Source organism: Trichophyton rubrum, assembly GCF_000151425.1.
Source record: "Trichophyton rubrum CBS 118892 genomic scaffold supercont2.8, whole genome shotgun sequence".
Classification (NCBI taxonomy): domain Eukaryota; kingdom Fungi; phylum Ascomycota; class Eurotiomycetes; order Onygenales; family Arthrodermataceae; genus Trichophyton; species Trichophyton rubrum.
This window is the reverse complement of record NW_003456421.1, coordinates 1,088,522-1,110,924: the sequence shown is the minus strand read 5'-3', so window position 1 is coordinate 1,110,924 and position 22,403 is coordinate 1,088,522. Positions and strand designations below refer to the sequence as shown.

General features: G+C 46.5%; 14 protein-coding genes and 1 non-coding gene across 18 annotated transcripts; 3 read left to right on the top strand and 12 right to left on the bottom strand.

Moving 5' to 3' along the window:
* Positions 1-361: 361 nt before the first annotated feature.
* Positions 362-1,623, bottom strand: TERG_06946 (uncharacterized protein; the record flags this gene model as incomplete). Of its 3 annotated transcripts, XM_003232906.1 has the most annotated exons (6): positions 362-441; positions 504-552; positions 615-715; positions 770-905; positions 973-1,501; positions 1,562-1,623. In XM_003232906.1, the coding sequence occupies 6 exons, from the start codon at positions 1,621-1,623 to the stop codon at positions 362-364; spliced, it is 957 nt and encodes a 318-aa protein (XP_003232954.1). The 3 variants fall into 3 exon arrangements, with proteins under 3 accessions (XP_003232954.1, XP_047607091.1, XP_047607092.1); XM_047750299.1 differs by lacking the exon at positions 1,562-1,623 and having other exon boundaries at positions 973-1,239; XM_047750300.1 differs by lacking the exons at positions 362-441; positions 504-552; positions 1,562-1,623 and having other exon boundaries at positions 603-715; positions 973-1,239.
* Positions 1,624-1,918: 295 nt separating this feature from the next.
* On the top strand, positions 1,919-4,906 carry TERG_06945 (uncharacterized protein; the record flags this gene model as incomplete). Its single annotated transcript, XM_003232905.1, has 3 exons — positions 1,919-1,935; positions 1,993-2,247; positions 2,323-4,906. 3 exons carry the CDS (start codon positions 1,919-1,921, stop codon positions 4,904-4,906), a joined length of 2,856 nt encoding a protein of 951 aa, XP_003232953.1.
* An 895-nt stretch (positions 4,907-5,801) lies between these two features.
* Positions 5,802-5,895, bottom strand: TERG_10561. The gene has a single exon. It is a non-coding gene; the product is annotated as a tRNA-Lys (tRNA).
* Positions 5,868-6,819, bottom strand: TERG_06944 (guanyl-specific ribonuclease Th1; the record flags this gene model as incomplete). Its single annotated transcript, XM_003232904.2, has 2 exons — positions 5,868-6,478; positions 6,543-6,819. 2 exons carry the CDS (start codon positions 6,817-6,819, stop codon positions 6,366-6,368), a joined length of 390 nt encoding a protein of 129 aa, XP_003232952.1. The 3' UTR covers positions 5,868-6,365.
* A 1,018-nt stretch (positions 6,820-7,837) lies between these two features.
* On the bottom strand, positions 7,838-9,080 carry TERG_12487 (uncharacterized protein; the record flags this gene model as incomplete). Its single annotated transcript, XM_047751437.1, has 4 exons — positions 7,838-7,987; positions 8,083-8,313; positions 8,393-8,669; positions 8,785-9,080. The coding sequence occupies 4 exons, from the start codon at positions 9,078-9,080 to the stop codon at positions 7,838-7,840; spliced, it is 954 nt and encodes a 317-aa protein (XP_047607090.1).
* Positions 9,081-9,888: 808 nt separating this feature from the next.
* Positions 9,889-10,893, bottom strand: TERG_12486 (uncharacterized protein; the record flags this gene model as incomplete). Its single annotated transcript, XM_047751436.1, has 2 exons — positions 9,889-10,327; positions 10,709-10,893. The coding sequence occupies 2 exons, from the start codon at positions 10,891-10,893 to the stop codon at positions 9,889-9,891; spliced, it is 624 nt and encodes a 207-aa protein (XP_047607089.1).
* A 75-nt stretch (positions 10,894-10,968) lies between these two features.
* TERG_12485 (uncharacterized protein) lies at positions 10,969-11,445 on the bottom strand (the record flags this gene model as incomplete). The annotated part of the gene is made up of 1 exon (XM_047751435.1): positions 10,969-11,445. One exon carries the CDS (start codon positions 11,443-11,445, stop codon positions 10,969-10,971), a length of 477 nt encoding a protein of 158 aa, XP_047607088.1.
* Positions 11,446-11,627: 182 nt separating this feature from the next.
* Positions 11,628-11,870, bottom strand: TERG_12484 (uncharacterized protein; the record flags this gene model as incomplete). Its single annotated transcript, XM_047751434.1, has 1 exon — positions 11,628-11,870. The coding sequence occupies one exon, from the start codon at positions 11,868-11,870 to the stop codon at positions 11,628-11,630; it is 243 nt and encodes an 80-aa protein (XP_047607087.1).
* A 69-nt stretch (positions 11,871-11,939) lies between these two features.
* On the bottom strand, positions 11,940-12,662 carry TERG_12483 (uncharacterized protein; the record flags this gene model as incomplete). The annotated part of the gene is made up of 1 exon (XM_047751433.1): positions 11,940-12,662. One exon carries the CDS (start codon positions 12,660-12,662, stop codon positions 11,940-11,942), a length of 723 nt encoding a protein of 240 aa, XP_047607086.1.
* Positions 12,663-13,556: 894 nt separating this feature from the next.
* Positions 13,557-13,917, bottom strand: TERG_12482 (uncharacterized protein; the record flags this gene model as incomplete). Its single annotated transcript, XM_003232901.2, has 2 exons — positions 13,557-13,762; positions 13,842-13,917. The coding sequence occupies 2 exons, from the start codon at positions 13,915-13,917 to the stop codon at positions 13,557-13,559; spliced, it is 282 nt and encodes a 93-aa protein (XP_003232949.2).
* An 843-nt stretch (positions 13,918-14,760) lies between these two features.
* Positions 14,761-15,000, bottom strand: TERG_12481 (uncharacterized protein; the record flags this gene model as incomplete). Its single annotated transcript, XM_047751432.1, has 1 exon — positions 14,761-15,000. The coding sequence occupies one exon, from the start codon at positions 14,998-15,000 to the stop codon at positions 14,761-14,763; it is 240 nt and encodes a 79-aa protein (XP_047607085.1).
* Positions 15,001-15,465: 465 nt separating this feature from the next.
* On the bottom strand, positions 15,466-16,269 carry TERG_06938 (uncharacterized protein; the record flags this gene model as incomplete). Its single annotated transcript, XM_003232900.2, has 1 exon — positions 15,466-16,269. The coding sequence occupies one exon, from the start codon at positions 16,267-16,269 to the stop codon at positions 15,466-15,468; it is 804 nt and encodes a 267-aa protein (XP_003232948.2).
* Positions 16,270-17,392: 1,123 nt separating this feature from the next.
* Positions 17,393-19,034, top strand: TERG_06937 (uncharacterized protein; the record flags this gene model as incomplete). Of its 2 annotated transcripts, XM_003232899.1 has the most annotated exons (4): positions 17,393-17,425; positions 17,498-17,852; positions 17,919-18,082; positions 18,147-19,034. In XM_003232899.1, the coding sequence occupies 4 exons, from the start codon at positions 17,393-17,395 to the stop codon at positions 19,032-19,034; spliced, it is 1,440 nt and encodes a 479-aa protein (XP_003232947.1). The 2 variants fall into 2 exon arrangements, with proteins under 2 accessions (XP_003232947.1, XP_047607084.1); XM_047750298.1 differs by lacking the exons at positions 17,393-17,425; positions 17,498-17,852 and having other exon boundaries at positions 17,882-18,082.
* A 490-nt stretch (positions 19,035-19,524) lies between these two features.
* On the bottom strand, positions 19,525-20,411 carry TERG_06936 (uncharacterized protein; the record flags this gene model as incomplete). The annotated part of the gene is made up of 2 exons (XM_003232898.1): positions 19,525-19,890; positions 19,968-20,411. The coding sequence occupies 2 exons, from the start codon at positions 20,409-20,411 to the stop codon at positions 19,525-19,527; spliced, it is 810 nt and encodes a 269-aa protein (XP_003232946.1).
* Positions 20,412-21,364: 953 nt separating this feature from the next.
* Positions 21,365-21,976, top strand: TERG_06935 (uncharacterized protein; the record flags this gene model as incomplete). The annotated part of the gene is made up of 1 exon (XM_003232897.1): positions 21,365-21,976. The coding sequence occupies one exon, from the start codon at positions 21,365-21,367 to the stop codon at positions 21,974-21,976; it is 612 nt and encodes a 203-aa protein (XP_003232945.1).
* Positions 21,977-22,403: the final 427 nt, after the last annotated feature.

Here is a 22,403-nt window from a genome sequence, read left to right as displayed (position 1 = left end):
ATCCCTCAATAGCCTAGTCAATACTAAGATTTTCTTTAACCTTCGCAACCATACTCGCTTTGATCAGTGAATGGGGTCCTTTTGAATGGGGTACTTTTAGGGTCCTTTGGGCGTTGTTCAGATGGGTTCATGCAATAGGCGACCCAGGGGACTTACTTATCTAATCAGACACTTAATGCCAGCATACGCGATTTCTCCTGTAATTTATTTGGTATAAGGGTAACTTGGAGAATCTCCTCAAGGAAATACGCATATATTTAACTAGACTTATTGTACGTGGGTTTAGACAGTTGGAATTGTGACCGTTGCGCTGAAAGACCAGCAGCACGTTTATTGAGACATGTTTTCATTTGTGTTATTTCTAACCCTGGACACGGAACGTCCTTCCACTGGCGGTCTTTCGCTCCTTTTCTTCATTTTCGGGTCTCGCACGGTTAAGAACTAGAGGTAAGGGTATAGTTAGTATATGCAAAGTTGTTAGCGTTGAATCTAGGGAAGCTTACCCTGCAAGAAGTCTGCAGTGCGTTTCCGCATTCTGGTGTGGATATAAGCCTAGACAAGTAGGTTAATCATTGGAACACGTCCTATTTGGTGGTATGTGTTCAAGACCATACCTTCGAAGCTTTGATATGGTAGTGAAAGTAGTCGCGGAAGGTTTGTATGTGGGATATCGTCTCCGCACGTTTTTGTGGTAGGAGGTGACGGGGATAGAGGACTATATACCATTAGCGGAGTTATACCGAGATATTACTTGAGCATTTGGTCTTACCGAATGTGATGTAGCCGACTTCTCCATTTCGGGAGTCCTTTAGGCCTGGAATACCTTGAAGTTCTAGAGGTGGATCGTTGCGGAATAGGACTTGCGGGGCGTTTTGTATAGCTCGCCTTCGAACATCGGCGAATTCCTATCAAGACATCAGATGGTAAATCCAGAAATACATAGAGTAAGGGGTATAGATCAATACGGCATACCTGAAGGAACACTTTACCAAAGATCCTATCTGTCTCATCCCTGAAGATTGTGCTGAAAATAACAGTGACGCAATCGTATCCAGCCTTGATGAATATGGCCTCCTCATCTCGGTAATGGACGGTCATCACCTCTCCACCGTCCTTTAATTGTTGTGGAAGAGCTTCAAGGGAGTACTTGTTAGACTCCTCCTCGAGTTTCTGAAACTCTTCAAATCCTCTCTCGAAGGGCGAAGCCATGGCATTCCGTTTCATGAGCGCGATGCTCATAATTAGTTGATCCCTTGCCTCCTGTTCAGCTGGAAGATCCTCCAGGTCTATGAGAATTGAAAAATCATATCCAGGCTCTGGAGATACAATGTATGGTCCGTATTCTCTCCTAAGGACACCCTCCGCACCATATTGTACCAGCTCGCGGAAGCAGCGTACTGCGATGGAGATGAGGATTTTGGACTTGGTCTCGGGAGTGGAAACATGAAAGGTAACGCCGTCGAAGTCGGATACTATCTGATCGATCGAAACTGGGGCAGCTCTATCATTGATTGTCAGTTGAATCTATCCCAAGGCAGCACAAATTGGGTGGGGTATTTACCCGGAGAACCGCTCAGTTAGCAGCGAGTGTATGAGGACGTTGTGGTAATCTAGGAGTAGCATCTTTAGGGAACCAGTATCATAAAATCAATTCTGATAACCACCCTGCGCAGACGTCATGTAAGTGTTGTTTAGATCGTGTTTTTTTGCGTCGTGATACTTCTCCGTTTAACTGTATCGGCGTCAGCGATGCGTTCACTCGTCTGCACTTAATTACATAATCTTGAAATTGCTACACTGGTCTTTGAGGGCAACCGCAGCTTATCCATGGAACTCAATATTTCTTTTGCGCATTTCGAGACTTTGAAGCTTGGTGAAAGGACAGGTATTGGAGTCTCGTCTTTGACGCAAGAGAAAAATGGTAAAGTCATATTTGTAAGTTCTATTCGTCGCTCTCAATTCGAATTGCTACTAACAATATGCTTTTCATAGAAAATTCGAGGCTTCAAAGACTTTCGGCCTAGTCACTTCCGCCTCAGCAAATGCGGTTTGGCTGAAAGATGAGAAGACAGCCGGCCCAGTTCGAAAATCGGGTTCTGGGCGTGCAGTTGTAGGCGCCGGAGAGAGTGTCCTATGTTGGGACATCAAGAAGGGGGATTTACTTTCAAAATGGACTGATCAAAAATGCCAGGCGCAAGTGACAGCAATTGCGCAAAGTCAGACCGATGAAGACCTTTTCGCTGTAGGGTGAGGATACTCTTTTAATAAAATATCATACTTCTTTCTTCACGGTGGACAAACGGTCTAACTCACAAGCTATAGGTACGAGGACGGCACAATTAGAATATGGGACTCAAAATTAGCTACGGTGATGATTTCTTTCAACGGCCACAAATCTGCGATTACCAAACTAGTATTCGACGCTCAAGGAACACGAGTTGCGAGTGGTTCTAAGGATACAGATATCATACTCTGGGATTTGGTGTCTGAAGTAGGGTTAGTGAAATTGCGAGGTCACACTGACCAGATTACTTCCCTTCATTTCCTTACCACAGGTGCTGTGGATGATGCGGAAGCTCTTGTGCTTAGCCAGCACAATGGTTTCTTGTTAAGTACAGGAAAGGATTCACTGATCAAAGTCTGGGATCTCTCTTCTCAACACTGCATCGAGACACATATTGCACAAGGAAACGGAGAATGCTGGAGTTTAGGCATTTCGCCTGATATGAGCGGTTGCATCACTGGAGGTAATGAAGGCGAATTGAGGGTTTGGTCCATCGACGCGAACTCAATAAGGGAGGTTGCAGGAGGGAAAGCCGAAGTGAATAGCCGCAAGATACTGACTGATCGAGGTAACCTTTATCGCAGTGGGAAAGAGAGGACGTTGGGCATACATTTCCACCCACAATTGGATTATGTTGCCCTTCATGGATCTGAGAAGTCGACCGAGATCTGGCGAATAAAAAGTGACGAGGAAGTACAAAAGAGCCTGGCTAGGAAACGCAAGCGGAAGAGAGAGAAGGCCCGGGAGAAAGCAGGTGAAGGCGGAACGGAAGCAGACGTGGATATGGATGACCCTACCACTGCGGCCTCAATTACAGAAGTTTTTGTTCCGCATACAGTTGTTCGGACGGGAGGCAAGGTATCGTCTGTGGACTGGATGGGCTTAAAGGGGTTACAGCTACTTGTAGCTACGGCCAACAACCAACTGGAGACCTACGGAATCTCACCAGCCGAGAAGAAAAAGTCTAAGGACGAGGGTGAGCCTGATTATAGCCATGTTCTTTCCATAGATATCCCCGGCCACAGGACAGATGTGAGATCCCTCGCCTTAAGTTCCGATGACAGAATGGTTTCGTCGGCATCGAATGGAAGCCTGAAAATATGGAATGTACGGACGGAAACTTGTTTACGAACACTGGATTGTGGCTACGCTCTTTGCTCTGCATTTTTGCCAGGTGACAAGATTGTGGTTGTTGGAAATAAGAATGGTGAAATTGAGGTATTTGATATTGCATCGTCTACCTTGTTGGACACGATACAAGCACACGATGGCCCTGTTTGGTCACTTCAAGCCCATCCCGATGGTAAATCAATGGTTACTGGCAGTGCCGACAAGACAGCGAAATTCTGGAATTTCCAGGTAGTGCAAGAGGAGATCCTGGGAACCAAACGGACCACCCCTAAACTGAAGCTTGTCCACACCAGGACATTAAAGGTGACTGATGACATTCTTAGTCTACGCTTCAGCCCAGATGCCCGTTTACTAGCTGTTTCTCTTTTGGATAACACGGTCAAGGTTTTCTTTGTCGACTCCTTGAAACTCTTCCTTAACTTGTACGGTCATAAACTCCCGGTCTTGAACATGGATATTTCGTATGATAGCAAGATGATCGTTACTTGCTCAGCTGATAAGACTGTTCGGCTATGGGGTCTTGATTTTGGTGACTGTCACAAGTCTTTCTTTGCTCATCAGGACAGTGTCATGGCTGTGGCCTTTATGCCTCACAACAAGGAAGGTGATGGGCATAATTTTTTCAGTGTGGGCAAAGACCGAGTTATCAAGTATTGGGATGGCGATAAGTTCGAGCAAATTCTCAAACTTGGGGGTCACCACGGCGAAATTTGGGCACTGGCCATGAGCCATTGTGGAGAGTTCATCGTCACTTCCAGCCATGATAAGAGCATACGACTCTGGGAACAGACAGATGAACAGATATTCCTGGAAGAAGAACGAGAAAAGGAAATGGAAAGTTTGTACGAGGACAACCTGCTCAAGTCCCTGGATCAAGATGAGGACGACGAAGACAAGGCTGAGGCAGTCGCAGCCGGTAAGCAGACGACTGAGACTCTCACAGCTGGAGAAAAGATCATTGAAGCTTTGGATCTTGGTATGGATGATCTTGCACTGCTACGAGACGCAAAGGAAAAGAATCTCCCACCTCCTACACGACACCCGCAATATCTTGCTCTTGGAAATATATCAGCCGAGCGATACCTTCTCAACGTTATTCGAAAGATACCCGCTGCCTCGCTACATGACGCACTTCTCGTTCTTCCCTTCACCAAACTTTCTGCCCTATTCACCTTTGTGGATATATGGGCTAGAAAAGGATGGGATATACCGCTTACCTGCCGTGTCCTGTTCTTCATCCTAAAGACGCATCACACACAGATCGTCAGCAGCAAGATGATGAAGCCCATGCTTGACTCTATCCGCTCTCACCTGCGCCGAGTCCTCGACAGGCAAAAAGATGAAATGGGCTATAACCTGGCGGCTCTGCAGTTCATTGGCGGGCAGGTGAGAGAGAAGAGCAGGTCAGACTACGTCGATGAAGAGCAGTGGGGACAAGACGAGCAAAAGCAGACTGGTGTGAAGAAGCGGCAGTACGTGTCTGTTGCGTAGTGTTTTTTTGGCCACGCATAATATACTTTTTATTATTTTATTTGCAAAGTACCAAGGGTGTTTTGTTGCATTTGAGGGATACCAAAAAGATGTCGTCTTACTTTCTGTTTTACCCAGACGGCGCATTGGAACAAAAAAAAAAAAAAATTCGATTGAATAGAAATAAAATAGAAACAACATAGAATCAGTATTATTTCGTTAGTATGCTATGCCTATATCTACAATCTTGGCCATGAATTGGAGGGATAATCCTGCGGTTTGACACAGTAGACATAATATACCACCGCCCACCGTTTATATATCCAAACAGCATCCCCACAACGAATCCTAATACAGGCATATCATTGATATTCCACGGTATATATATGGTTCGATTAGCAGCTTTTCTTTCCTAAGGCACGAAGCAAATTAGCACACTGTACCCACTGATATTCTCGATAGACAATGTGAGTAGCGAGTAGCTGAAAAGGATAAGAGGCACTCCAAAACCATACACAGCTTTCCTCAGCAGAACCATTTTAAGCATCGACGACACAAATAATATATTAACCCGCTCCATGTGGTAACGGTTGCCATACCTCTTCCGGCTCTTCCTAAAAGTACTTGGTTCGTATGGTATTCATCATATGAAAGCTGTGTATGGCTTGGAGTAGTGGCAATGCGTAGGAAGAGCCAACTTACATCTATACAGTCAGTATTCAGTGAGTCTAGTGATATCGAATGACATTATCAGTCGACGGGCATAGCTAACGAAGAGCTTGCAGCGAAGGAATCAAAAAAGAAAATGTGAAAGCGCAAGCGACTTTTATCAACATAGCATCACGTGGTGTAATTATGTAACCACAAAACAGCCTGTAAAAGCAGCAACCAAGAAAAAAAAAAGGAAAAAAGAGAAAGCCGAACGCGAGGCTCGAACTCGCAGCCTTGTGGTGATCTCAGACCGTGTTTGCTGTAAAAGCCACACGCTCTACCGATTGAGCTAGCCCGGCTTCGATGATGGTAGGCACGGCATGGAATATATATCACTAGCAGGTGAAGGCTGCGACCCCTTTTGTATCGGTCCTGCTTCTCTTCCTCTCTTCACAACAACGATATCAGCTTGCCACAGTTTCTAGATTAAAAATACAGGAAGAGATGATCTTAGAAGTCGGCCATGGCTAGTAACTGTGATGTTTTTGCTGCCTTAGACTGCGGGGGTCTCGTAGAAAGGTGACATTATCAAGGTCGGATACGAGCACGCTGGGGTTACAGGGGCGTTGTTTACTCCAACATGTCCGTCTAATGTTTCATTCATTTCGTTGAATTCTGGCTATGTACATCTAGTTGCGTTTCGGAAGAACTCATACGGTACTCTTTGATAGTTTCCCCGCTGGTAGATCCTCCAGTATCTTCTAACCAACTCCCGGCAGAAGCAAGAGAAAGCAAGTGTTGTCATCAATCATTTCCAATTACCATCCATTTAGCTGGTACCAGAGCAAGCAACAAAGCCGTTGCCGCTAGCACCGGTATGAGTGATCTGACCGGCCTCGTCGCAGTTCCCGGTGATGATGACACGGTCAGCGCCGGGAGAGCCTATATCATACTGTTAACCATTGCACATGTCGAGCATGTTAAATTTGAAGGAGTTAGTACATACCACCGTTGTAGACGCCAGAAGTGCGGAGAGGGAACTCGTAGAATGGCCCACTGAGGCCGTTGAAATAGAAGCCCTCGTAGTTGCGGTACTGGTGAGGGTAGGTAGAGCCGCCGGCAGTGGTGCCGCTCTGAACGTAGTTGCAGGCAGCGTTGCTAGCAGCGGTGACCTGGCTGGCAGAGTAGGAGGTGCTGCCGCAAGTAGTGGCACCTCTGGCCTCAAGGGCAGCTGGGGCGGCAGTGGCAGCAGTCACAAGGGAGAGGAGGGCGAGGAACTTCATGGCTGTGTTGTCTGATCTAAGTTCGAGGGTGTCTTGGGTGGTTGCTTGGTTGGCTGCTCCAACACAACAGCTCCAGGGACAGCCTGCTCTCTTTAAATGTCCAGCATGATCAGACACATTGAGCAGCTTGCCAGGCTGATTACTTTACTCGCTTCTCTCTCCCGCGAGCTGGTGGAAATCAGCCTGACCATGGACCATGGGACGCGGCATCCTGACTGGCGGACGAGCCGTCGATCAATGGCAACAGCTCCCTCGCTGCTGTCCCGCAAAACTCAAGTAAGACGAGCCACTCAACGCCGTGGCCTGGGCAGCATGTGCGAGTCGGTGGAACTCGAGAGTTCCATTTTTGAGGAATTCTGCTGTCTGCAGATGTGCTGGATACGAAGCAGAGCCCAGGGACGGACATGGCTGGATATCTCAATTTAAGCATCACCTGATGGGCGCTGCCGAAGCGCTGTCGTTGGCTGGCAACAGCAGCATCCGTGGCATCGTAGTCGTCCTAGTGGCTGATCCCCCAGGTTGCTGGCCCTGTTGCATGCGGCATTGACGAGATGCATGTTCAACTAGTGCTTGCATGAGTGGACGGACCCGAGTTCGTCGTCCTTCGAGCGGGCGTAACTACGGCTCTCGCCGAAAGTGCAGCGGAGCTCGGTACCTGTAACCACCACCTGTCGGTTAGCCTGCAGATGGAGATAGTTAAACAGGCCGAGACAAACATCGAATTATTGGGAGCTGCAAAACCAAAGAATCAAGCACGCCGACATTATATCTAGATATTAACTAATCATAGCAAAATATATACTTGTAATGGAAAAAGCAAAGAGGATGATGGGAGGAGGCCAAACAAATATCCTCGCGCGATGTAACTGGCTGATATGGTGAAAATGTTCAAAGAATATTCTGTCAGTTTTTTGTATTAGTCATCTTATCTCGCTACACCTTGCTTTAGCACATTCGATAGATCCTCAATATCATCATCCTCCTCTCTGATATATTCAAAAGACTTTTATCGGAGTAATTACCGAATATGCTCGGTGATCGTAGAGATGGCAAGCCGGAAATCCCGTCCGACGGCGATGGCCTGCTCCCTGGTCAGGACGGATGACCAGTAGGTTATGTTTGCTGTCATCTCTGCTTCGCCAACAGTGACCACAGTGACAATGTCATACTAAATAGTGCAGTTCGTCAGCCATGTGCAACCATCGGGGGGAGATAAATTAACTAAATAATTGACAAGGGGAAAGAAAAGAAAGCTATTCGTACCTCCGTAGCCTCACAGGTCTCAAGTGCTCCGAAGTGGACGCCTGGTTCCTTCCGGTTGCTATTGGACAATGGCTGTTCTACTGATAGACAGGTGTTGAACAAAGATCTGGTGCTGTCTATACGCTGCATCACCCCGAACAGTGAGCAGTACTGGTTGGATAAACGGCTTGCCATCGCGACCTGATTTTCTTGCAGACATTCTCTTAAGGACATATTCTCACTTAGAGTGAGCTGACACGCAAGAACGTTGAATCAATATTGAACCGACAATGTCATGTACTCCCGGTCGCGGTGCCTCTCTGCCCGTCACCAAGGTCCCAAAGCACACATCGTCAGAGCTAGTGTGCTGTCGAAGTACGACACCCCAGGCAATCTGGAGCAGGTTGGTGATCGTTAGGCCGTTCAAAGCACACAGCTTTCTCGGAGGGCTAGGATGTCCCAAGCTCACTTCCACTGAATTAAGAAAGTCCGTAACGGGCTGTATTTCTCTCGGCAACCGCGGGAAGTGGCATGGCTTTGCACCAGCAAGGTATTCAAGCCAGAAATCCATGCACTCGGCCAGAGAGAGGGCATATGAGACCCAAGAGCTTTACTTTAGCCCTTGCCTATATGGAAGTTTTACCTCGTACGCTAGCCCAAGTTCTTTTATGAGTAGTATCACAGAGACTGCATCGATAATGGCATGTCTGCCTTCCATCTTACAATACTCTTGGCCGTATTGGTTTGGCAGATAGAAGAGACATGCGGAAGAACAAGCCAGCGTTATCCCTCGAATTCAATGTTGGGTGACGTAGGACGTGCATGGCTTCATCATCTGTGCAGCAAATTATTTTCACTTCGCGAGGATATGAATCAAGTACAACATGCGTCAAGGTCCCGCCTTCAACATCTTCAAGGGCAGCCTCAACCAATATCGTCCGCAAAGCAGCATGGCGCCGTGCGAGCTGATACCACGCCTTTTGAAGCTGGACTGGATCGATTTGATTTGTCGATCCCATCCTTTCAACTTTCCATATTGTGTGAGAGACATATGTATCATTCCCCAATTGAGAAATAAGTAGTCCTTCGTGATACGGTGTGCATGGGTATACTTCTTCAATACTCATAGTAGCTGAAGACCCTTAAAGATTTTCCACCTCCCACTCAAATCGTTTTGTTCGCTTGTACCTAGCTAGGTTCATTGATGGTGGGAGCTTAGCAGCCTGCTTTGATCTCGCTGTTATGTGTCTCACTGTCCTTCCTTCAAAAATATCCATGGCCGTGATTGAAAGCTTGTCACGTTGACATTGTGACACTACTTGCATCACAGAAATGGAATCACCTCCCAAAGTGAAGAAGACTTCGTCGGGGTTCAAGTGCAAGACTCTGGAGATAATGGATGCAAGCTTCCTTTCTGCTTCAGATTTCGGTTGTTGGCGGCCTGATCTCTGTAGCCAAGCTTCAACTTCGTTCAAGTCCGCCGTGTTAGAGCTTCCTTCAAGTTTTAGCGGTCTTGTTCACAGATGCCATTATCCCAAATATACCAAGCGGGATGCACATGGGAGGTGCTGTAACGAACTCTGTCACCGTGTGAAGCTGGCATTTTTGGAGCGCCAATATCTTCCTTGAATCACAATTTGGAGACGCCAAAATGAAGGAGTTATTAGGAAAAGAAATGTCCCCTTTTTGTGGTCCCTTGTCATTGCATGGCACGAGAAGGGCTAACCTTGGGTTAGACGTTAGTTTGGGGGTTATCATCTCTGCGTACACATGTCTGTTTCCAATGAGGTTTCGGGCAGCCGCTTCTATAGCTGCCAGTCGGGTTTTCTAGGAATTTAGCTGTTCCACCTTGCATTCGTCGTGAACTGAAGAACCAAGTTTCCACATATCCATCACCTCACCCAACGTTTGACTTTTCACAGAGTCGACCAGCCGAGTTAAAAGGTATTCCAATTGCTCCAACATGGCGTTCACTTTGTCCAGTGATAAAACAGCAGCGTCGAATATAGCTCTGACCGACACCGACTCGACGTCAAGCTCACATATTACAGTCAGAACATAAGTGCAAAACTTCGTCTCGTCCTCGAGCGACTCTCCAAGTTTTAGAAGCCAGGTTTGAGGATTTTGATTATTCTTAGAGAAAGGCTGGACCACCAGCAAACTCTGGAAATCGCAGGCAGTCGATGTCTCAGGGCTGCAAGTTCTAATTGCCTGCATAGCTGTCTGTCCAAAAGGAATCAGAGCCGTGGCATGGTCATGGACCTTACTAGAGCCACCTTTATGGGATCATTCCGGTCAAGTACAGTGCGAACTGGGAGAGTTGCAATTGTCGGTCCAACGATCTTTTCAATTCCAGGAACAGGTGCGTTTCTACCTGTTACGGTGGCGCCATAAACAACGTCGTTTGATTGAGTATCTTCGCGCTATCGGCATTGCCCAAGATAATCGAATTAGTGTTGATGCTGTGAACCCTCCCACTCCAGTTGAGGTTCCAAGTGGAACATTCCTGCTGGCTACTGCTATCTCTCTAGGTACGTAACCCCCGGGCATGCGGAGAGGGAATACTGGAGCTTTCAAGCTCTAAAATTCGTTCTTCCAGAATGTTTTGGTACATTCAGGAATGACAGTCGATAGGTGGTGAACAAACGGAGCAAATTGGAATAATTCAACCGTCCTGCTCTCGTATGCTGCTTCCACTACCTGTAAGATTTGTTCATAACTCCATTTATCAAAGAGCGCATGGTGCTTTTCCAGAGTAAATATTGGAGCTTCATTCTTCTGGCGGCAACTGTTGTTCATGATACATCTGACAAGGGGGGTTCCATATGACATGGGATCTGCAGCTGCCACATCTCCATCATCGGAAGAAAACCATCTCAATTTGTCTTTGACAATTACCTAGAGAGCTCAGAAAGAAGCATCCGTCTGGATGATGCGAGTGCGAAATATAGGTGTGGAATTAGAGGTATAACACCAGGCTTCGTGGAATTTTTGGGTATCAATAGTGTCGGGGAGGCGAAAGATGAAGCGTGCCTGGAAAGAGCCGGGATTCCTTGCACTCCAAGACATGAGCCCTTCTTGCAATGAAATGCAACCATATATGTCTTCAATTTGGTCTCTGCTGACTTGACATTGTTCAATTGCCTGTTCGGTAATTGCTTGCAATTCCGATGTCTTCAGCATGGAAAAGGGAGCCCAAGTTTGCATTGACTCTGGAGTAACGAATTCCAAGGTTTGTGCCATCTCATGTATAGTGGGATTTGCAAATAACGAGGCAACTTTGATTTGTAAGTTGTGTTCCTCTCGCGCCATACCAACCAGTGTGATAGCACTGATCGAATCTCCGCCGAGTTCGAAAAAAACTGTCTTCCATTCCAACTTCATTTTCAGACAATCCAAGCACCTTAGAGTATAATTTTTGAAGAAGACGTTCCGAATCTGTGGTAGGCGCAGCTTTCAAGGTACGCGAATCCATGATTTCCTTGATGGAAGATTTTTGAAGAGCAGATCGATATTGTTGAAAGTCTGGCTCTGGGAGGTTTGCAACTGCATTCCTCAGTATCTTCCTATCTATCTTCCCTGTCCGCGAAAGAGTTGACAAGAGGAATTACGGCTGTGGGTATCACGTATCTTAGAAGTTCGTCTCGCAGTTTTTCCTCCATTTCCTGAGCAATAACTTGGAAGTTCTCATTCAATGGTCGAAATAGAGTGTCTAATGAATCACCAGAATGCTCCTGAATGCCTTGTTCTTTTGCAACAAACAATACCAAGGACGGGGATTTCTCTTTTTGACTGGCGGGAACAACCATTTCGGCAGCAACAACAGAGTCAGGAAACCATTTCTGTGTATGATGTTCCACGTCACCGAGTTCAATCCGCTATCCGTGAAGCTTCACCTGCGTGTCCTTTCGGCCTTGGCACATTATGGTTCCATCTGAATTATACCGTGCAAGGTCTCCTGTTTTGTAGAGCCTCATGTTACTACCCATCGGGGTCACCTTGGGTAGCCAGTCTGGATTCTGGATGAAGGCAGAAGCCGTCTGTTGAGGCCGATTCAGGTATCCCCGACCGACAATGAAGCCTCCAATGACTAGTTCACCTGTAACGCCGATGGTTACAAGTTGATGATGGTTATCTTTATCCATAATCCAGCATGTCTCTGCGTATGAACGGCCAATGATTCCAGGCTGGCAATCTTCTGACAGGACTGTTGACACCACAGTACACTCGGCAGGGCCGTAGGCACATACCAAACGCACTTTATCGCTCCACATGGATATATCTGCTGGAAGCATAGCCTCTCCTCCAAGTACTAGTGTTTTCACTGATGGAATATCTTCCGGCTGTAGGAGTCGTGCGACAGAGGGCGTCAGCTCCATCCAGTTCACGCCCAGGCCAACTATTGCATCTTTAAGTTGATTGACGCGCTGTGATTCTAAGGGTATACAGACACATCCTCCCAGGATCAAGGGAGTTAGGTTCTCGTGGATGCTTACATCGAATGGGTATGATGCGAATTGCAGTACTCGAGAGGAATGGTCGAGATTATGCGCGTTGCTGCTCGATATTGAATTCAGACAAAACGAAGAATGCTCTATCATTATTTCTTTTGGTATGCCTATTGAACCCGAAGTATATGCAATGTAGGCAACATCATCGGGTCTGACAGGTGTCTGACGAGGTATATGTATCTTTTTGTCATTTTTGATGGTGTTGTCCACAACAATAACAGTCTTGACGAAGGTGGAGCTAGTGGTGCGTTGCTCAGCAGAGGATATGATGACCGTGGCCTCGATATCTCTGCAAATCGCTTCCGTCCTATTGAGGAATTTCAAATAACATATACTGAACTCTCCCTTCAACGACAACCGGAAACTTCAAGAAATTGTGTTCATAGTTAACAATAAGATTCTTTTATTTGGGAAGGAAAATACCTTCTTCTCAATATTGTTGTCTGCAATATCAACAGTGTTTGATATCGAGCAGGCGGTAAAAGCTATTATGAGGTATGAATACAGTTGAAAGCCGAAATTTCTTGGGTTGTAAAGTTCTGTCAAATTTGATTGCAGGTAGGTAGTGGCCTGACGGATCTTTAGGCAACCAGGGCCTTGTCTCTCTTAAGCGCTGGACATGAGATACATGATTACTTTTGTGGTAAGAACTCCCCCCCCCCCCCCCCCCCCCCCCATCACTCCTGCCGACATGTTGGGACTGGCGCCTGGGTATCACGTACGTAGAACACCAGTTATAAATAGGCATTAACCGCCGGCTGTTCGCTAAGATGAGTCAATCACCGATACTACGCGCCACTCATTTTTGGGTTCGGGAGTACTATCCGCTCCTTCTTGATTGGCATTTAACATGAGCGGAATTATCACAAGGAACTATTTTAATATAGGGGCTTTGTATAAGAAGAGCTAATGGCTGTGCGAACTGATTTGGAGATCAACGAAGTTATTGGTCATGGCAAGACTCTTGTTGATTTTATCTAGATACTACTTGGAGGACTCAAAGCTTTTGTGTACCAATTGCACCAAGCTCCTAGCGCTTAAAATCTCCTGCATTAGAAAGTCGTCATATGCAAGCTCTTCTGCAGTAGGCCTTTCCTCAGGAAGCCAGCGCAGTACTCGTCTTAGAAAACCTAGATAAAGTCCCCTATCTTCGCCAGAGAATCGCAACTCCCTCATCTCCAACGATTGTTCTGGTATAGGTATGGAACCATTTCAGTTTCCCAACCTTCAGCATTAGAGGTGACCAAAAATATTATACGAGAGGCTTACCTTGGCTATCCCAGTACTCATTAGATTTTTGACTTCTTCTCAGAAACTGAGCAGGAGGTCCCATTAAAGAGACCATTTCCGCCAGGTGCTGCTCATCATTCAGGACTCGATTCTTGTTTGCAAAAAAAAAAAAAACAGATTACTTTCTGCCAAATCCCAGAAATCCCAGATCTATGACTGTCAAACTTCAGTCCACAAATTAACAGCCGGTACGGATTAGACACACCATAGTGCCCATTGACCATATGTCGACCTTGGAATCCCATTCGTATCCGAAATAACTTCCGGCGCGCGATAAATGCCTGGCATAATATCGCCTCTATGACCTTGGGGTCCAATTCTTGCTTCGCCTAAATCAGAAAGAACTGGCAACCCAGTAGCAGTAGGCATTGGCCTAGAATAGTAGACGTGGCGATCATCCAACACTTTTCTGGCGACTGGTCTCCTATTTTCATCCTCCTCGAGTTAAGCTAGCATGGAAGTGTCCTCAATTCCTTGTAGCAAGTTGTTCGATGAAATATCTATCACTCGTATTAGTACAAGCATCTCATGAACTAGTGGTATTACAAACCAGTGTGGATAACGTTGTTTTCATGCATGAAAGCCAGGGAGATGAGAGTGAGCTGCACGCTTCTCTGAATGAAAGCCTTTGGCAGCGTTTTACCATCAGACATGCTCTGAAATTCGGTAAAACTCATCCCCAAAGGCTTGTATATCAGGCAAGTATCTTTTCCGTGAGGCCCATCAAGCTCAAAGAAATCAAGAACTAGTCAGACCAGCTTCTTTCCGAAGTGATCACCAGAATTGTTTAAGTGTTCTGACACGGTGGGTTCACGGTCAGGTCTTCGTCCACGGGTACATACTTTCAGCGTGTAGTATTGATGGCTCCTGCATCCAATTGGATATTAAACGTAATTGCTCAATAACGTCTAGTCACAGTGTCATACTGAACGTCACGGCAAAGCCATATCGTTGAAGTTGAACCAAATCCTAGTTTGGCAACGACCAGATATTTTGACGCAAGCACATCTCCAATATAAACCGGATAAAAATCTTCTGCAATATATTCGGGGAGTTCTTCTTCTTTGGTCTTCCCTGAAGAGTCCAGCTTCACAAAGGGTGTTGTTGACAGTTTGCGAGATCGCGAGGCTGATGTCATAGTTATTGACAGTTTAGGGCGCTGTGGACCATAAGCGTACAGGGTCGGATATCTGAGGATTAACAAAGCTCTCAGGCTGCGTCGGCCGATTGACATTGCTGGGCAATCAATACTTAAGTATTGAGCTCCTAGGGATGAATGTTCTCAACTTTTACAATTTTTGAGGCGGAGTACTAACTTGTTAGTTACATAAGTAGGTTAGTTAAGTAACGTTTAGTAATGCAGTCACATATTCCATCGAGGTCTGCAAACTTGAAAGATAACTTTACGTAACTATACAGGTCTTCAGAACCTGTCATGTAGCGCATATTTACTCAGTGACAATATCAGTAGAAAAACCGGGGCTTTGATTGGGGCCGTAACTAGTGGTGGTCGGCATATTCCACCGTCTGTAAAGTCGACTTGGCTTTATATAACTAACTAGCTAGTCACTAAGTTTGTTTTGTTTCTAGTTTCCTCAAGGACTCAATCAGTCAGCTTCATCGTCCCACAGGCAGAACATGTCCACCATTGAGACTCCATAAAAGCTCCGCAACAATGGCACACCCACCCCAAATATCGTTTTGGCTTCGGAGGTTGATTCTTTTCGAGCTCAATAATAGCCTGGACTGCAGATTTGCGAGTTTTTGTCCAACCATGTCTTCCAGATGGATACGGTTGCTTGCCAATCTTTTTTTCCTGGGCAAGCTTTGAAATCGCTTTGGAAGGAGGGGAAAAATTTGTGTCTGAGGTACGCTCGGTAGCGCATACTTCACAGGCAAGGAACAAGGGCTTATTGATAAACGTACAAGTGGAACACGTCCAAGACTTTATGTCGTTTATATCCGAGTTTGACGAGAAGATGGTACTGTTTGATGATTGAAGTTTGGAAGAAGTTCCCGCAGGGTTCGGCGTTGGGGGTACTAGAGCCTGAGGGCCCATAGGATTCGACGAGCTAGGAGGCGTATATGCGTCGCCATATTGTTCCCTCTCTTCTTGCTGGATAAGCTCAATGTAGGCTTCCATAATAGCTTTCTCATTTGCATCTTCCATTTCGGCCTTAGTCCGAAACCCGTTTCGAGTAGCCTCTTCTGCAAGTCTATCGCCTTCTGTAGTTCCACTTGCACAGCCTTTAGTAACTGAGGCTCGCCTCTCGGCAGCATCTGCAAGAACTTTTCGTATATCCGCTCCTGGAAGGGCCGGGGCACCACCTAGTTTCTTGCCGGTGCCAGAAGACAGCACACACCGCTTTTCTGCTGCGGCACGGGCGAGTCGACGAGCTTCATCCATGGGTATTCGTCTTCCTCCCAGCCGATGACCGGTGGACAGAAATCCTTCACCAGTATAACCTCTGCTTAGCAGCTGCTCGTGTTCATCTCGAAGTTGATTCCATAGAGCATGGAATTTTTGATCATGCGGACCATGAACTATATGACATAACCTAGGTTACTATCAGATATGTCTGCTTCCTTATATTTCAGGGGTATCGGAATCTTTAGAACGAAAACTTACTCATGAAGCATAGTGTCAACCACTTGTTCTATTGGAAGAAACTGTCTTTCATCGTATGGCTGCCTTAATCGAAGGCATATTTTCTGTCCGTGGTTCACGTTTAACCCCAGTAGATTCTGGGTAGAAGGGTAAAATTCACAGAGGGTCCCAACCTTCCACATCCGCTGCCTCATAATCGGCTTAACCATAGAAGCAACTTTGCGTAGGGTTAATAGCGCTTCTGCTTCACGAGGTCGGTGTTTATCATGTTGAAACTCCGAAACAAGAGGGTCAAGCTCCCTCATTCTTGCTTCCCAGGGATATTCAATCACACCAGATAACAGGTGGTGGGGATAGTGCGACTGCTAGGAGAAGATATTATATCAACTGTTAAAATTATGAGATTATGCTCCAAATGCCAGATAATCTCCTTTACAAGCTAATATATTTGTAGCGAATATACAGGGTATCAAAAAGCTCTGGGAGGTGTTGCTTAAGAAAAGAAGGTCGACTGTGAATCCAGGTGGTTAGCCTGCTCGGAGTTAACGCTTGTCATTTCCCAGCCTGGATTTATAAACCACGGTCTGATGAAGACGCTTCGACCGTTTTCTTCACCCTTCTCTTCACCCTGCCCGTCTTGGTCTTTTTTACTGTTCTCCTAGGCCAGGCTGCTATCAACGTCGACGCGGTTCGAAAAGCTTAAACTAGCAAAAACCTTATCTTATCTAGATCTCGGTTCTTACTTATTCCGCTCCGAGGGCGGGAAACGTCGGCAGAATCTGTTTTTTTCGTCATCGAAGTTTTTATGAAGCTCACCAACTCGCGATTGTTTGTTCAATCGTCTTAACTTGACAAAATTATATGCAATTAAAGGAGAAGATAGCTGTGGTTTTATACTGGTTAACACTGAAATTAAGGAGCCATGACGAGTGATGATAACTTCTTCTTTGGCTATGTGAGTGAGCTTTCGCCTAAACACTAGGTATGAGAACCTAGAATGCTGATATAGATGGCTCTAACTATATAGTTAGCTTGGGTTCCTACCAACGTGACAAAATACTCCAACGATCTGGCAAACTCGATCGATAACCATGTTGAGAATGCAGCTTTCTCCATTCGCGAAGCTTTATCCAAGCAGTCATGGATCCCTGCATCCATACGGCCGCCTCCGCCGAACCCTAAGTTCTTCTCGGATACCTTCCTGCCTCCAAAATCTATGTTTGAAAGATGCCAGGACTGGGTCGCGACACATCGAGTATTAACTGTATCAGCATTAGCGTTCGTTGGGACGGGCGGTGCCTTATTATATGGACAGCGGAAATTTCAAGTTAGACGAAGAAGAGCTCGACGTGCTGGCACTGGAGCTCGAAAAGAGATAGTTGGTAGGTGTTGAATGTCCTAATGCCTACCTATGAGATATCCCGTGGAATTACTTACCATGAACATAGTAATATCTGGCTCACCTCACGAGCCCATGACAAGATCGATTGCCTGCGACCTTGAGAAACGGGGGTATATTATCTTCGTTACTGTTACATCAACAGAGGAACAACACGTCATCGAGAGTGAAGCGCGAGAGGATATTAGGCCGTTATGGTTTGACCTCTCACAAGTACGTAGTTACATAACGTTGCTCCACCTCTCTAGGCCCGTCCTTTTTCTAATCAACCACATAGACTCCAGCAACTCCGTCGGACATACATCCTTCCCTCTATGTGATACAATCCCTGATTACCCATGCGCAGACTCCATCACCTGGGGTACCGGCCCATTCCTGTCAGCTAAGCGCTGTTATTCTCATACCTTCCCTCAACTACCCTACGGGCCCGGTTGCAGCTATCCCAGCGTCCAGCTGGGCTGACACGATCAACACGCATCTCTTATACCCTATCCTCACCACTCAATTCATCCTCCCTCTCCTCACGCTTAAGTCGAACACCGCTTCCGTCGTCTTCGTATCTCCAGCCATTCAATCCGCCCTCTCCGTTCCATTTGCTAGTCCCGAAGTAGTGACTACACGCGCTATATCCGGCTTTGCTACAAGCTTACGGCAGGAGCTGGGTCTATTAGTTTCATCGAATGGCAATTCTAGTGGCGTTGTTGATGTTGTCGAGGTGAAAATCGGTAACATTGAACTTGGTCGCCAATATCGACGTGGACAAAGACATAACAACAAAGGAACAGAACTCCTTACATGGAAACCGCACGAGCGGGCTCTTTATGGGTCTCCTTACCTCTCGAGCATTGACTATCGCCTGGGAAACCCTGTAAATATAGCCCCGAAGTCTAGTCCGGCGCGAGAGTTACATTACGCAATCTTCGATGCAATTGCTCCAGCTAAAAAGACCATTTTTGGATGGTGCAAAAAGAAGCCTCGCACTATTTATGTTGGTCGAGGCTCGATTGCATACAGCATCATTTCGCGAATCATCCCTGGTGGAATGGTTGGATGGATACTTGGTCTGCGACCTAGCTCTCTTGATACCTATGCTGAACCACCACCGGCCGACGAAGTCATTGCAAGCAGCAGCGAGGCAGGCTGGGAGAAAGTTGCAGGTGCCTAAAAGGTGTTATTTGTTTGCCCAGCCCCTAATGTATTTTTATCGTATGTCATCCTACATTTGTCTCTTCCCTCACTTTTTACGGTCATGGCTGGTCTTCTTTAAGCCGGAGTTATGTTTGGGACATCATGTTGACATGTATGATATTACGAACTTTGTAATAGCAGCTGACACTTTGAATATATCGAAAATTCGTATATACAAATCGCGAAATATACTTTAAAGGACCAAGCAGATCTTGTAAAATTAATATTAAAACCACTAGATAGATACATCATTAATCAGGGTGGAAGGACCCTTGATCGTTGTAGGGCTTAGTCCCTTCAACCAGGGCAGTAAGGGGATCAGATATCCCCTACTTCACAAGAAACGTATATTCAGAAGAGAGTAAGCGCGAAGGGTACATGGGGTATGAACTCCAACCAGAAATAATACGCATCAAAGATTATGTTTCGCTAATTTGTTGAAGTGCAGCAAGGAGGATAAATTATGGTCATTTTTCTGGGCCCATTGCTATCTCTTCATCCACTCGTACTGGCGGCGTTGCAAGAATTTTCTTGCCGCCGGTCAGGCGCTTTCTTAACCAGATTATAAGCCAAGATGCACCGAACAAAATAGCAATCCCAATGGCAATCCCAAACGAGTATCCCGTCACAAGACCGCTGCGCTCACCGTTAACTCCAGGGTCAAGGAAGCTATAAGTGTAAAATCCGTGTAAAGAGTGGTTGAGGAAGGCCAACGCTGTGTATAGAAGGAGTATGATGATCAGGAATGGCAGATGGAGGAGCGGAAAAGGTTCTGTAGCTGGGATAACGAGCTCAAAAATGGCATATCCCGTTTGCATAATATGCTTGGAAACCTGTAGAGGACGACAAACGGGTTAGAATGTCTCAACACCATGACTTTTTGCGGGAAGAATGCCAAATAAAAACTTGCATTTGACCAGGCCTCAAAAACCTCTGGAAACCATGGGCCGCCGAAGAGCAGTGTCCAGTACAGTATCGTGACAATGATCGGTAGGATGATAATCGACGAATAGAGCAAGCTGTGCAGCGCGCGCAGGAACCGCGGGGTCTTATCGAAAAACACGGAGCGTCCCGTCCGCGCGTAGACGAAGCTGTGAATCGCAGCAAAGAGGAAGTAAAAAGCTACTCCCCAGTAGCTCAAGTTGGTGAAGTAGACGAACATGTCCTTCATGTTGTCGACCTGGTGGTGCACCGCCCGCCATCCGATGACGAAGAATATGGTCACGAAAGCATAGAGCGAGAAGGCAGCTCGAATACACCCGAGAACGAAGGGCGAGACGAGCCAGGAGGTTTCGAAGGCATGGAGATGGTCCTGCGAAGGGTCTGCGCCCATAAGGCTCATGAACGAGCGCATCGTGGATAACTGACTATCCGCCTCGACTCAGGCTACTATCTATTGCATAATAGCTGCTCGCGGAGCCTGGATATTTATTGCACAGGGCGAGAGGCAGGGGGGAATCTTTGTTGGGTGAATATTATTATTATTCTGTGTCAACAAAGGAGAGAGAGCTTGGGTTTCCATTAGCCTCGTTGCCACCGATTCGGCAGAAAGGAGTTTCCTCGCGGCTGCGCGTGCATCGAGTGACTGCAGCACGAACGGGGAAGACGAAGGCGAAGACGAAGACGGTGCATCTTGCGCACGACGGTCAAAGCCATCGCAGACGTTGCACCAGGTGATGGTCTTGGTCCAGGATGTGGCTCTCAAGCCTTCGCTTTAGCGGCGAATCCGGGGCCGGGCCTTGGTCTTGTGGTGCCGCTCGCGACGTCCACGGCTGATATCATGCTGGAATAGCCATCGTTTGGGGGGGGGGGAATTGTTGGCGTCAGCACCAGTGCAAGCAAGCTCAAGTCTGGGATATAATGCCCTATCTTGACTTTAGTTTTATGCTGGATGGATGGGGGCTTTGATTTTTAGGAGCCTCCGGACAGATATTACTGCAAAAGTTAAATACATACGGAGCCCAGCTTGCATGTCTGGCTAACACCACCAGAATTGCCGCAGATACCGCGATAGATGGGATTTTGTCCTGGAAGCTGGCCTGCTAACTAATGGTTATCGGAATGATAACTAAAGGTGAGAGTGAGACATCTGGTGGGCTTACTCCTTTTGATATCCTTGCCCTCTGGGATAATACGACGCCTGAGGCGCTCCCCTTATCCCGCAGACTCTTGGACAGAGTTGCACCGTTCCTGCAACATCATTGTTTGCTTATCCCAGAAAAAGATGGCATATTCTCGTCTTTTCGACCATCGTTGCTTTCAATGTTTCAGGACCTCGATCAAGGTGCATATCCCTCCCTTTACAGAATGCCCATGGAAATCGTGGAAATAATTGCCAGCTTCCTTCAGTATGGGGGCCTATGCTCATTACGGTTCACATGCAGACTCTTATATGAGAGAATTTTGCGCTGCTTTGGCGTCTTCCTGGCGACTGTGCCCCTGGATTTTTCGTCTCATAGTCTGCAGAGACTACAGGCTATATCCAGCCACCAGTATTTGAACCAATACGTCCAGTGCCTTTCTATCATGAACCAAACTCATAGAAAATTGGGGATAGACCTACGATGGAATAGGTCGTCTTCTGGGTGTCTCATTGTCCCTCAACATATAGTGGATATTCTCAGCGATGTCCTAATGCTCTTGGTCAATTGCCGCTCGTTCGAGGTCCATCATATTTATCGGCGAGAGCATCAATACACTTCTAATTTCTTAGGGGGAAGTGATGCGATAAAGATTCTCCTATACATTATGGCTGAAACGGCATTCCCGGTAAAATCACTCATGCTTGAGCGTGGAGTTGCTCGAGGATGGAGATACGGTGATCATATCCATGGGGAACGCCTGGATATTGCAGCTCTTCATAAGTTAGGCGTTCGAGCTGGGTTGTCCCAACTTCAAAGCCTTACGTTAAACTTTTAGAAAGAGCTCGAAAGCAGTATCGACTGGACCTGCGAACTGATAGGAGCCGCTACCAGCCTGACGATATTAACAGCCCGGCTGAATGAGTTTGACAATGCGCCGCTACTTTTTGACCGTCTTTGGCCAATGTTCTTCCTCCCTTGAAAGAACTTGTGCTATAGTCTTGTGAATTTTCCTCCCTGGAAGGATTTAAAGATTTTGTTCGTTATTTTCGGTCTAGTTTGCGAACTCTTTCTCTCACACGCATTAGACTAAGTACTAATGGATGGATCTCAGTTCTTCCAAGGCTCCGAGAACTTTTCCCATCCTTGACAAGTATCAAATTACATCACCTACGGGGAGACAAGCGACCTGATACATTGATAAGCTTTCCGGATATCCACAAGCACAAAACATCTTTTGAGATTAGACAGGGGACCTCATATTA